We start from the raw sequence: 14,168 nt of genomic DNA, 5'->3' as shown, positions 1-14,168 counted from the left end.
TCAATCCCACAATTCGTTGCAGCAATTGCGACACGCCCAGTCCCGCACACCTATAACCAGGAAGTGCCTGCTTCAGGAGAGGAATATAAGATTTTTTTTTAACTGCGGACTAGTAGTAGACATCCAGGGGACTATTAGTTAGGCTAAAGTTGTTAAAATCGGGTGAACCTCCACTTTAAAGCAGTGGTGCAAGTACCCAAGTTTGACCTGGTATCAGTCTCTTTCAGTCTTTCAGGGCTATAGAGAGCGGAAGCAGCAGTAAAAAAAAAAGAGGTAATAAGTTAAAGTGGTTGTAAACTCTCGGGTAGAACTTTCACCTACAGGTAAGCCTAGATTAAGGCTTACCTGTAGGTACTTGTAATATCTCCTTAACCTACACAGTTTAGGAGATATTTGCAAAAAACTCTGCACCAATGACTACGGCGCACGACACAGGCACACTGAGCGTGCCGTTTTATGAATGGGGTCATACCGTAAGTGTAGGGGCAGGAGGGATGTCACGCTACTCTGGCCAGTCACAGAGCTGGAGTTCGTGGACGCCGGAAAAAGAGGGGTGAAGAATGGCTGCTCGCTACTAGCAAGGAAGACAGGACATTGCAGCCTTCTCCTGCAGGTAAGTGACACATAATGTGATGCATAGCAGCCCATTATGCTTTACCTTTGCAGGGAAACAGAGGAAGTAAACCCATCAGGGTTTACTTCCTCTTTAACGTGCTGACAAAAACCATGCCGATAGGAAGAGAAAACAAGGTGACAGAGATAAGCTCATCACCATGCTGCTCCACCTCTCACAGGCTGGGGCAGGTCCATGATGATCTGGGCTCAGAGGAAGTAGGTTGGATCAGATTGAGGACATCTTCTGGACAGAAAAAAAGAAGATTGTTTGAAGGACGATAGGTAAAAGGAGACACGACACAAGATGGTTGGTCGGAGAGTAGAGGGGGGGTAGGTTTAGGGATGGGTTTTCTTAAAACCGGAAAATTAAGTATTTTTGTATAAATTGGGCCGGTACAGGCTATTTCGACTGTGATTGAAATACTGTATGTACTTTATATTCAAAAAAAGAGATAAAAAAAAAAAAAAGAAGAAGAAGATTGTGGGAGAGATCTCTGGAAGATGAAATTTTGCAGCAAAAGCCAGTTTTTCCATTTCATCTTTTAAAGGGGCTATTCATTTTATTTTTTTATTATTATTTTTGGCTCGATTTCTGCTTTACGTTTATTGTGAAAACTTCCTTTTAAATATTATGTGGCTACTAACACCAATCACAAAATTCACAATTCCCTCTAATGCAAAAGGAAAACCATTGCATCCCCAGCAACCCCAACATCACCAGATAGAAAATGCTTGTTACAGAAAACTTAATTCAGGCGATGCTTAAAATTCTACTTTAAATTCTGTGACAACTTTGCAGACAAATAGATGGCACTTCTAAAACATCCGGTAAACAACCTCCCAGAAATCTCCTTCCATGGCTGCAGAGGGTATATTTAAAGCGGTGGTTCACCCTCCTTAACATCATTATACCATTACATTCGGCATCGTAGCGCGAGCTACGGTATGCCGGTCTTAAATTTTTAATCCCCGTACTCACTGTGCTATCGATCATTGAAGTTTCCGACTCCCGCGGGGAATGGGCGTGCCTATGGAGAGGGAGGATGATTGACGGCCGGCTCTGGCACGTCACGCTCCCCGAAGACAGCCGGAGTAGGTCTCGGCTCTTCACGGCGCCTGCGCACAGGCTATGCGCAGGCGCCGTGAAGAGCCAAGCCTATTTCGGCTATTTCCGGAGGAGCGTGACGTGCCAGGGCCGGCCGTCAATCACCTTCTCTCACCATAGGAACGCCCATTCCCCGGAATCTTCAATGATCCATAGCACAGTGAGTACGGGGATAAAAAATGTAAGACCGGCATACTGTAGCTCGCGCTACGATGCCGAATGTAATGGTAGAATAAAAAAAAACTTATGCCAGGATCAAGGATGTGGAGGTCATGGAGTCCATGTCGGCTAGATTGAGGGATTGACTAGATATACAAATCGGCGACATGGGATCCTTGGCATCGATGAATGGACCCACCCTGATTCTATGAGACCCTTCCCCCACTCTGTATACCATGTGCACTTGGAGCCCAGGAGAGAAAAGCCCATTGGGAACTTTGCTCTACATCTCTCTCCCCCCTCATTTTATTCTCTCACTTTTCCTTTCTTCCTCCCCATTTTTTTTCCCCTTTCTCTCCGGAACAGCAGGCTACGCAGTCCATCTATGACTGCACATGCATATGGCATGTCTGACAAAAAAAAATCTATTACTACTGCACTTCCGATATTGCGTTCCTGGGCTGTGCAGTGTTGTGATCTAGTTAATACTATCCCACCAGATATGGTGTTTAACCACTTAAGGACCGCCTCCTGCACATATACGTCGGCAGAATGGCACGGCTGGGCACATGTACGTACAGGTACGTCCTGTACTAGTACCCAGCCGTGGGTCACGGGCGCGCTCCCCCGACCCGGTCCGAAGCTCTGTGACCGGGAGACTCGCGGACCGGATCGCCGATGGAGTCCCGCGATCGGTCCACGGAGCTGAAGAACGGGGAGAGCCGTGTGTAAACACGGCTTCCCCGTTCTTCACAGTGGCGGCAGCATCGATCGTGTCATCCCTTTTATAGGGGGACACAATCGATGACATCACACCAACAGCCACACCCCCCTACAGTTGTAAACACACTTCAGGTCACACATAACCCCTTCAGCGCCCCCTGTGGTTAACTCCCAAATTGCAATTGTCATTTTCACAATAAACAATGCATTTTAAATGCATTTTTTGCTGTGAAAATGACAATGGTCCCAAAAATGTGTCAAAATTGTCCGAAGTGTCCGCCATAATGTCGCAGTCACGAAAAAAAAAAAAAAAAAAAAAAATCGCTGATCACCGCCATTAGTAGTAAAAAAAAAAAAAAATTATTAATAAAAATGCAATAAAACTATTCCCTATTTTGTAAACGCTATAAATTTTGCACAAACCAACCAATAAACGCTTATTGTGATTTTGTTTTACTAAAAATAGGTAGGAGAATACATATAGGCCTAAACTGAGGATAACAATTTTTTTATATATATTTTTGGGGGATATTTTATTATAGCAATATTGCATTTTTTTCAAAATTGTCGCTCTATTTTTGTTTATAGCGCAAAAAATAAAAACCGCAGAGGTGATCAAATACCACCAAAAGAAAGCTCTATTTGTGGGAAAAAAAGGACGCCAATTTTGTTTGGGAGCCACGTCGCACCACCGCACAATTGTCAGTTAAAGCGACGCAGTGCCGAATCGCAAAAAGGGGCAAGGTCCTTTAGCTGCATTTTGGTCCGGGTCTTAAGTGGTTAAATTGTTGTACTGAGACCATTTATGCCCTTAACGGAGATGTTTGTTTATACTACCCCTTTCTTTCTTCATTCAATTGAGTTTTATATTTTTGTATTGAAAACGCTAAAATTCAACCAAATTTTTTTTTTTTTTTGTTTTTGTTTTTTATAATTGACAACATTCATATATAAATTGTTAAAATGATAACAATGAAAGGTTATTTTATTTTTAATGTACACGGCTTGTCAGAATAATAAAATAGCATATTTTGTCAAGCTGAAAAAGGTAATGAAATTCTTAATCAAAACACATATATGCAAAGTACTTTCAAAGTAACTGAAAAAAATGGCATTCACAGAAACGGGCAGAAAATTCATCGGAAACGTAATTGTGGTTTAAGAATTAATGTACATACCAAGCTGTGTGACAGGGGAAAGGCATGTCTCGTTAGATCCTCAAATATCTGTTTTCTGCTATGCGTTTCCTGTTTCAGAGCAAAACGCAGGTTCCTCATGTCCTAGATTTGGGGGGAAAAGATGCAGAAGCCTTAAAATAGCACAGAAACAAAAACACATGGAAATACCCTGGTATATTTATACGGATAACATTAAAAAGGTAAGGCTTCAGAATACAGCACTTTTTAAGCTGCCACACCACGTTTATTTTAGCATGAACTGAAAATCATTATGAGTGAGTGAGTGAGTGAGTGAAAAACTTATATAGCGCAGCACATGCGAACTGAATCGCCTCTGGTGCTACACAATCTATTTTTATTAACACAGTTAAAGCGGAGTTCCAGCCACAATTTCACTTTTTAAATATAAATACCCCTGTAATACACAAGCTTAATGTATTCTAGTAAAGTTAGTCTGTAAACTAAGGTCCGTTTTGTTAGGTTGTTACAGCATTTAGACACTTTATAAAATAGAAATTGACTGGGGCCATCTTAAGTGTGGGCATCATGAAGCCAGACTGTATGACTTCCTGGATTTCAGCCTTGCAAATCTTGCACATGCTCAGTGCTGCACAAGCAGTGTCAGATCAGGTTTCAGCACCTGTGCTGTCCAAGTCACATGATTCTTTGAGACTGGGGAGTGCACAGACTCCTGGAAAGTTACACCCACTACATTCCCAGGAGTCTGTACGGTGTAGGTTGGGAAGCATTACGCACCTAGGTGCAGGAAGTGGGAAGATGAACTATTCTGCCTAGCAACAACACTTTGAAGGCATCTAAAAAAAAATAAAAAAATTCGTAAAGGACTAATGATTTTTTTTTAAAACTACTGATGTAATGTTATATTTATGGGTGGAACTCCACTTTAAAGTGGTTCTAAAAGCATTCTTTGCATCAAGGTAAAAATCCCTTATGTAATTAGGATAAGAAACAGGATAGGAATGTCGGCCGGTTTCTCTTGAACCAGTCCGCGTGTACCTGCCTTCAGCCATTCACAGGAAGCTTTCCTCTGTCATCCAGCCATCTGTCTACCTCCGTCAATAAGGAATCCTTATATTCATTCAGAAAATACAAAGCTTTCTGTGGATGGCTGTGCTCAAGCCGACTTAATTTTGTTCCAGAACGAGACAGAAGTCCGTGTCCAGCTGCCAGAACACAGCTCTACACAGTTTAAACAGTGCCAACAGCAGGCACATCGGCAAGAGAAAGCAATTGTTGTTTGGATCCACTTGGCCCATACAAACTATTTTTAATTGGGGACAGAAACCTGGAGTTGGGCTTCAAACACAGAATTTACACAGCATAATGTACTTACTTTGCAGGTTATATCTAGACCATAGGCATTTTCTCCTCTGCTTGTGGCACCGCCCATCTTCTCAATCCTTGCTATGACACCAAGGGGTACTTCAAATGCTATTAATGGCTCCTATATGAAAAGAGAGACAACATGAATAAAATCTACCATCTCTATCAGACGATTAAAGGGGTTGTAAAGGTTTGTTTTTTATTTTCTAAATAGGTTCCTTTAACCTCTTTCCCACCGGGCTTGTTTTTCAGATTCGGTGTTTACGAGACTAAAACTGTTTTTTTTTTGCTAGAAAATTACTTAAAACCCCCAAACATTATATATATTTTTTTCTAACACCCTAGAGAATAAAATGGCAATCATTGCAATACTTTTTGTCACACCGTATTTGTGCAGCGGTCTTACAAGCGCAATTTTTTTGGGGAAAAAAAAAACACTTTTTTTAATTAAAAAACAAAACAATAAATGTTGCCCAATTTTTTTATATATTGTGAAAGATAATGTTACGCCGAGTAAAATGATACCCAACATGTCACGCTTAAAAATTGCGCCCGCTCGTGGCATGACGTCAAACTTTTACCCTTAAAAATCTCGATAGGCGACGTTTAAAAAATTCTACAGGTTGCATTTTTTGAGTTACAGAGGAGGTATAAGGCTAGAATTATTGCTCTCGCTCTAACGATCGTGGCGATACCTCACTTGTGTGGTTTGAACACAGTTTTCATATGCGGGCGCTACTCGCGTATGTGTTCGCTTCTGTGCGCGAGCTCGTCGGGACGGGGCGCTTTAAACATTTTTTTTTTTTGTTTTCTTATTTATTTTTATTTAGTTAATAATTTTTTACACTGAAAAAAAAAAAATTTATCACTTTTATTCCTATTACAGGGAATGTAAACATCCCTTGTAATAGAAAAAAGCATGACAGGTCCTCTTAAATATGAGCCAGCACACCAAGGATCATTTAAAAAACGTCCAAAAATTTAATGCATAATAGCGATCCAAAAAGCAACGTTTCGAGGTCACGCAGGACCTCTTCGTCTTTGCCTGACGAAGAGGTCCTGCGTGACCTCGAAACGTTGCTTTTTGGATCGCTATTATGCATAAAATTTTTGGACGTTTTTTAAATGATCCTTGGTGTGCTGGCGACTATGTGTACATGATTTGCTTTCCGGTTCCCAGCTGGTGATCGTTTCAGCACCCTTCTACTTATTGGCCATTTTCCTGGAAGGTGTGCAGTTGGAATATTTTGTGACTCTTAAATATGAGATCTGGGGTCAAAAAGACACCAGATATTATATTTAGACTTAAATGCAAAAAAAAAGAAAAAAAAAAGAAAAAAAAATTGAAACTGTCATTTTTTCAAATGACAAAAAAAAAAAAAAATGTTTCTTTAAGACGCTGGGTGGGACTGACGTTTTGACGTCACTTCCGCCCAGCAGAGCGGAGCTATGGGGACGGCTGAAGGACATTTTTCCCTCACTCGCAACCCCAGTCAGCTGCCGAACGGACCCGATCGCCTCCGCCGCTACCGGCGGCTCCGGTAAGCGGCGGAGGGCACGGGTGAGCGGCGGGAGGGCCCTCTCCCGCCACCGATAACGGCGAATCCGCCATGGAGACCGCCGTTATGGTGTACAGGACCGCCCACTGAAGAGATGGATATCTCGGTTGTGGCAGCAGCTGCTGCCGTTACCGAGATATCCATCTTTAAAAAGAGGATGTCTTTGACATGGGGCGGTGGTCAAGAGGTTAAGCTAGTGCATTGTTGGTTCACTTACCTTTTCCTTTGATTTCCCTTCTAAATGTTTTTTTTTCCCTTTGTCTGAATTTCTTACTTCCCGTTTCTCCTCAGTAAACTTGCCACCATCATCCGAGCTGTTCTGGCTGGGGTTTAGTCAGCCAGAACAGCTTACTGAGGAGGAACAGGAAGTGAGAAATTCGGACAAAGAAAACAAAGAAAAAAACATTTAGAAGGGAAAGCGAAGGAAAAGGTAAGTGAACCAACAATGCATTGGCTTAAAGGAACCTATTAAGAAAATAAAAAACAAACCTTTACAACCCATTTAACTCTTAATAATTTGGAAAGCATCAACCTGGGTCACATATCACCAATATCTGAAACATCACAATTGAGAGATTTTCTTTACAGTGATAAGAAACTAGTCAGAACACATAGTTGTATATCATGCACTGTATATTGCAAAATAATTTTATTCTCCATAAAAGGTCACCCTCACAGTAAAGACAGCTATACTAGTTTCATAAATACTCCATATAACATTGCGCATCTTCACTTTTTGAGGCACTTTGCAAGCGCTATTTTTAGCCCAAAAGCGCCAGAAAAACGCCCCAGTGTGAAAGGGGTCTAATGTTCTATCTACCAGTCTTCGGCTTGCTCAATACTTTTCAAAAGTTTCACATGAGTATCGGAAACTTGTTAAAGCCAAAACTAAACCCATCAACTTTATGGTTTAAAAACAACTGGTATATTTCTGGAATGGCAGGAATGCCAACTGTCACATTTGCTTGGGCTCTCAAACGGTCGAACCATCAAATGGCTGGTGTCAAATGATTACATGTGCACCACCATGACAATTGCAAAAGAAACAAACAGAGGCCAAGATGGCAGCTTCCTTGGCTAAAAAGGATAGGAAGGTTTAGTAATGCATTAAATGGACAGATGGGGCGTGTTGGTTGCATAGTAAAAAGTACAATATGCTATGTTTGCACATAACAAAACAAACACCTTATCCCATCCGGGCAATATAGTGGAGAAGGGCCAATTGCCACCTCAGGGCCTGGACACCTTGCAATGTTTGAAGGATCATTGTAAGAAACGCCATTTATTGACCTGCTTACCATTATGCAGGTCTGATCAGCAACTACAATAGGTATTTGGTTGTCGTTGTTGCAAATATTGGAAGTTCCAACTAGTTACTACTTATAAGGTCTCAGATACATATTTTTCAGTCAACTGACTTAAATTTAGGGTGTACGTATACTTTAAAAATGTATCTACTTGGTTTGTTTGGTGCTACGTTTCACTGGAGTTTTTTAAACAAATAACTGACCTGTTGCAAACTTTTTACCTGAAGATCTGGCCAGGAATGGCACCTCCTGTTGCAGATTGGTGATGCCAAGCCCCTGTGCTTAAAGGGGTTGTAAAGGTTCATTTTTTATTTTCTAAACAGGTTCCTTTAGGCTAGTGCATTGTTGGTTCACTTACCTTTTCCTTCAATTTCCCTTCTAAATATTTGTTTTCTTCGTCTGAATTTCTCACTTCCTGTTCTTCCTCAGTAATGCGGTCAGTAAGCTGTTCTAAATGACTTTCCACCGCTTGGATGGTGGAAAGCTTACTGAGGAGAAACAGGAAGTGAGAAATTCAAACAAAGAAAAAAAAACATTTAGAAGGGAAATCGAAGGAAAAGGTAAGTGAACCAACAATGCATTAGCTTAAAGCAGTGTTTCTCAATTCCAGTCCTCGGGCCCCCCCAACAGGTCAGGTTTTCAGGATTTCCCTCAGATAAAAAGGCTGTGGTGATTACTAAGGCAGTGAAACTGATCAAATCACCTGTGCAAAATAATGGAAATCCTGAAAACCTGACCTGTTGGGGGAGCCTGAGGCCTGGAATTGAGAAACACTAGCTTAAAGGAACCAATTTAGAAAATAAAAGACGAACCTTTACAACCCCTTTAATCAGTGCAGCAATGTCAACCTGCCATGTGTGTCAGGTCTATCAGATAGTCAGCTGAAGGAAAACACAGGCCAGGTTGATAAAGCTGCAGCCAATTGTGAAGCAACGGCCCTGCATTGTCAGCCTGCAACTTGAAGTGCCCTTATTGGTAGAATACCCAGGTGAGCAACAGAAAAACAAAATAATATTGCTTAAAAAGGCGGTTTGCACTAAGGCATGGATGCCAAAAAATAAATAATAAAAAAATAAAAAAACCTAGATACCCAGTTTACACCAAGACAGTATTAGTATATTTTTTGTGGAAAAAATATATATATATTTTTTGTAACCAATATTATGGACAAGAAGAATGTCAGAGAGCACTTTGCTGTAATTTTAGAATTATTTGCATAGCTTCAATTAAAATAAATTACAGAAAGGTAAATCTCGTATGCTGCGTACACACGAACGGTTCATCTGATGAAAACAGTCCGATGGACTGTTTTCATCAGACGAACCAATCGTGTGTGGGCCCCATCGTTGCCCCCCCCAATCGGTGAAAAAACGTAGAACCTGTTTTAAAATTATCTGATGGTAAATGTAAACGATAGAAAAAACGATCGTCTGTGGGGAATTCCATTGGTTAAAAATCAACGCATGCTCAGAATCAAGTCGACGCATGCTCGGAAGCATTGAACTTCATTTTTCTCAGCACGTCGTGTTTTACATCACCGCGTTCTGACACAAACGTTTTTTTAACTTATGGTGTGTAGGCATGACTGATGAAAGTCAGCTTCATCGGATATCTGATGAAAAAATCCATCGGTCCGTTTTCATCGGATGAACCGATCGTGTGTACAGGGCATAACAAAAGTAAGCTGGGTAAACAGTTTCCCACCACATTTCCTTATGCTATACACAGCAATTGTGTACCCATCAATTTAACCAAATACGGAAAGGTTTCTTCACAGTAAGAGCTGTGAAAATGACTCCCTCCAGAGGTGGTTCTGAACAGCTTAGTAGATTGCTTTAAGAAAGGTCTGGATTTGTTCCTAAATGTACATAATATAACTGAGTACTAACATTTATAGAGTTTGCTGTAGCAAATTGGATCATGCTCTGCTGGGGTTTCTTGCCTTCCTCTGGATCAACTGAGTATAGAATTGGGTATATTGGATTGTACGATATTTTTTTTTCTTTTTTTTTTATGGTTGAACTGGATGGACATGTGTCTTTTTTCAACCTGACTAACTATGTAGCCAAAGGTAAGCATTTTGTGACCTTCAATACTTGGATGTGCCTAGAAAGCCACAAAAGTGATTACACAACACATTTGTCCCAAATGAAGAATAGTGTAGTTCTTGTATTATGGCTTTGAAGGGAATGGTTGCCTGCCAAATCAACACAAAAAAAAAGGGAAGGAAGAAGAAGAAAAAAATAACACAACAAATGCAAGATGTTGCAGCATGGTTGTATGGTGGTTGGCAATGGTGGTTTTAACTTACCGGCTCCTCACCTTTGAAGTACAGTTTATAGTTTGTGACAAATAGCCTCCCTTTTACTGGACCATTAAAGGGACACATGTAAATGACTTCTTTATCTGTTAAAAAAAGAAAAACACAGTACATCAGAGGCAATTATGGATTTGGTTTAAACCAATGATGCAGAAGGTACATCGCGAACATGCTTCTTCCAGTGACAGAACATCAAAGTAACACCATATGTAAATTAAACTTTATACAACAATCCCCTGTCTTTAGCTATGAATAAGCACTGAGTTATAGTGCGAAACGTCAGCTTTTTCTGTTTTTTGGCCGTGGCATGTTGTTTTGTGACCAATTTTTAATAAACCAGGATTTTTTTGGAGTGCGGCTGTCCTAGCCTTTCTTTCCTCAAGCTTGCATTATCATTGCATTGCCTGCACCCATGGTTCGGCTCTCTGGTTTCCCTGAGCGGTTATCTCTTTTTTCGTATCTTATTACGGGTTAACCGTGTTCCCTCATGTGTTTCTACCTGTAGGGGGGGGGTGGGACTGACCTAGAGGAAATGACAGATCGTAGTTCCTAGCTAATAGGAACTCACAATCTGTCTTTCCTCACTGAACAGAACAGAACAGGGATGTGTGTATATATATATATATATATATATTTTATACAAACACACACACACACACACACACACACACACACATTCTGCCTCTCATGGCCGACGGTCATTGCGACCGTCGGTCACGAGCATTGGCACCCCCCATGCAGCGGGCACGCGCATAGACCGATGTACAGCTACGAAGGTTCATGGGATCATGCCGAGCTTCTGCCGTATAACGACGGCGGCTGGTCGGCAAGTGGTTACATATAGTAGGTGAACTTGATGGACTTGCGTCTTTTTTCAACCTCACCTACTATATGCAATATGTAACCATGTAACTTCAGTTCAGTGTTTAGTTCTATTAAGTTTTAGTCATAGTCTTTTGACTAAAATGCCGTTTTATTGTATTTTAGTCTACTAAAATCTCTAGTACATTTTAGTCTACTAAAATCGAATGGGTTTAGTTAAATTGTAATGCATTATTTAAGAATTTCTCTAGAATTGCCAAACCCATAATAATTTCCTGGCGTAAAAAATCGAATAACATGTCATTTATGGTATAGGGTTTGAACATGCACTAGACACAGATTTAGCCTGCGAGATATACAAGGTCATAAATAAAACCAAAGTTTCATAAACATAATGCTTTTTGACAAAACAAAAGTGCAACTTTAAAATATATATATATAAAAAAAAAAAAAAAAACACCACACTCTAAACTATTCGTTATTGTTAATTTCTTTCAGCCACTTAATAGATGCTTCCTACTTATTTTTTAGGGTAGCGCAGTAATAATTTTGATGTAAAATGTTGATTTAGTCATAGCCTTGATTAAAATGCCATTTTAGTTGCATTTCAAAATCAACTGAAATAGTGTTAATTTAGTAGAAGAAAATATTTTCGCCGACCAAATAAGCACTGCTTCTGTCGAGCAGGGATGTAAACACACTGATCGAAATTCATGTGGTCCCCGCTGAACCTGCCACATTTCCATCAGTGCCTGGCCAATGTAGCCTCAATAAAATGAACTGACTGCAGAAGAAGATTGCAAGACAAAAACTACAGTACAATTGCATACTCCGCTAAAAGTGACATTTGTAATTAGTAAGCAGTATGCAATTACATTGCCTTATCTACAAAAAAAAAAATATGTATACCAACTTAGGTTAGTTTAAAGCTACTAAACAATTACAAATGTCATGTGAAACTGAATGCTAACCAAGGATGCCAACTACTCCGGTAAAATAGATTATTGCCCTACAATCTTGTTAGGATGCTTTCTTGGCTGGACAAAAATACAGACAAGTAGCCTAGGCTGGACTGAATTACAAGAAAAGCACAGCAACTTATTATATAACAAACAGCTAAGTTTTCATATTTCTAGGAGGAGACTAAACTCAATGCATACATGGCCTTTTTGTACAAACTCACCTGTCACAAGTGCTTCTCCAGGCAGAAGGGGGATTTCGTCATTGGGCTCTTGGTTTAAACCATCTTTTGGCTGGTGCATAAATGTAAAAAAAAAAAAAAAAAAAAAAAACGTATTTTAAACAGGTAGATGGAATGGCAGATGTGTGTAAAGGCCTACGACACACTAGCAACCCTATTGCTGGGCTCTACTTGCCAGGGACAGCATCAAAAGAAAAATGCAAGTGGTTTGTTTTTGGCCAGACACTGGCAAGTTACCATCAGCAGCACTATCACTAGCATGTCATAGGATTTAGATACACGTTTGTATGATAACACAGTCTGTATTATGAAGCCAAAGTTAAAAACAAATAACAAAAAAAAAAAAAACACACAACACAATGGAACATTACTAACACAATACTGGAGACTTTCACTTTTATTTATTATTCATACATTTTTTGTAAGGGGTTTAACGTTATGGTTAGGGGTTAATCTATTTATTTTTTACTATTATTATGCATTTATTTTGTTAGATTAGGGCAGAGGTCTCCAAAATGCGGCCTGAGGGCCAGATGTGGCCCTTTGCTAGCCTTTATCCGGCCCTTGGGGCACAATTCCTCCCACTGACATAAGGCACTATTTTATCCTCCGATACCAATGATGGGATACTATTCCTCCTAATAGGGGGAATACTACTCTTCCTATTGACCACCAACCCTGAGGCCATCTTACTGGCCCCAATCCGGCCCTCCCAAAGTCTGAAGGGCAATAAAGTGGCCCTTTGTAAAGTTTGGAGACCCCTGGATTAGGTGTTAGGTTAAGAGCCGGTTCACAAAGGGGCAACACGACTTTTAGCGCGACTTTGACACAACTTGAGCATGATTTACAGCGCGACTTGAAGTCGCCTTCAGGAGGGGGAACTTCATGCCAAATTTTAAATAAAAAACCGGCATGGGTTCCCCCCCAAAATCCATACCAGACCCTTATCTGAGCACGCAGCTCGGCCGGTCAGGAAAGGGGGTGGGGACGAGCGAGCGCCCCCTCCTAAATCGTACCAGGCCGCATGCCCTCAACATGAGAGGTAGGTGCTTTGGGGCAGGGAGGCCCCCCCACCCCAAAGCACCTTGTCCCCATGTTGATGGGGACAAGGGCCTCTTCCCGACATCCCTGGCCGTTGGTTGTCGGGGTCTGCGAGCGGGGGCTTATCAGAATCCAGGGCCCCCCTTTAATAAGGGCCTGGTATGCTCTTGGAGGGGGAACCCATGCCGGTTTATTTAAAATTTGCCGTGGAGTTCCCCCTCATGATTCATACCAAATACCAGCTCTGTGGGAGGGAAGGGTTTGTCTTAGAGCCGGTTAACACTGGGGCGACTTCCTGTAAAGTTGCCTCACTATAAACAGGGATCCGACTTGGAGGCGACTTCCATTGAAATCAATAGGGTACAAATCGCCTAAAAGTCGGATTGAAGTAGTACAGGAACCTTTTTTGAAGTCGGAGCGACTGCAGTAGTGTGCATTAAGACGACTCCATTCACTTACATTGATTTCTTCATGCAGCGAGACTTGAAGCGACTTGGGGCTACTTGGAATCGGATCCAAAGTCGGACCTGTGTGAATGGGCTCTTAGGATAAGGGGTTAAGATTAGGCGATAATATTTAAGTTGGGGTTGGTGTTAGGGTAATTTTATTATTTATATTATTTTTTTTTTTATTTAATTACAACAAAACATGCTAAAACACTCAATTAAGCGTTTCCATGCATTTCTAGGGAACAAAAACGCACCAATCAGCCCGATTCAAGCTACAAAAAAATAAAAAAGCTCCAGAACTCTAAGCTTTAGGGGTTTGGCTTCAGGAGACTTGAACCTTCTCTG

General features: G+C 40.9%; 1 protein-coding gene across 2 annotated transcripts in view; it reads right to left on the bottom strand.

Annotated features, from left to right (window-relative positions):
- The window catches only part of MTM1 (myotubularin 1), a 100,871-nt gene that overhangs the window by 64,238 nt on the left and 22,465 nt on the right, over window positions 1-14,168 (bottom strand). The window contains exons 3-6 of one of the 2 annotated variants that reach the window (XM_040323799.1): window positions 12,316-12,385; window positions 10,302-10,396; window positions 5,135-5,245; window positions 3,781-3,882 (exon numbers count right to left, since the gene is read on the bottom strand). In XM_040323799.1, the coding sequence (XP_040179733.1) occupies window positions 3,781-3,882; window positions 5,135-5,245; window positions 10,302-10,396; window positions 12,316-12,385 (378 nt within the window). Of the gene's footprint in view, window positions 1-3,780; window positions 3,883-5,134; window positions 5,246-10,301; window positions 10,401-12,315; window positions 12,386-14,168 lie in introns of those variants that run through there. The other variant, XM_040323800.1, reaches the window with a different exon arrangement.

This window comes from Rana temporaria, chromosome 9, assembly GCF_905171775.1.
Source record: "Rana temporaria chromosome 9, aRanTem1.1, whole genome shotgun sequence".
Classification (NCBI taxonomy): Eukaryota; Metazoa; Chordata; class Amphibia; order Anura; family Ranidae; genus Rana; species Rana temporaria.
The sequence above is the reverse complement of the archived record's forward strand: the minus strand, read 5'-3'. Positions and strand labels throughout refer to the sequence as shown.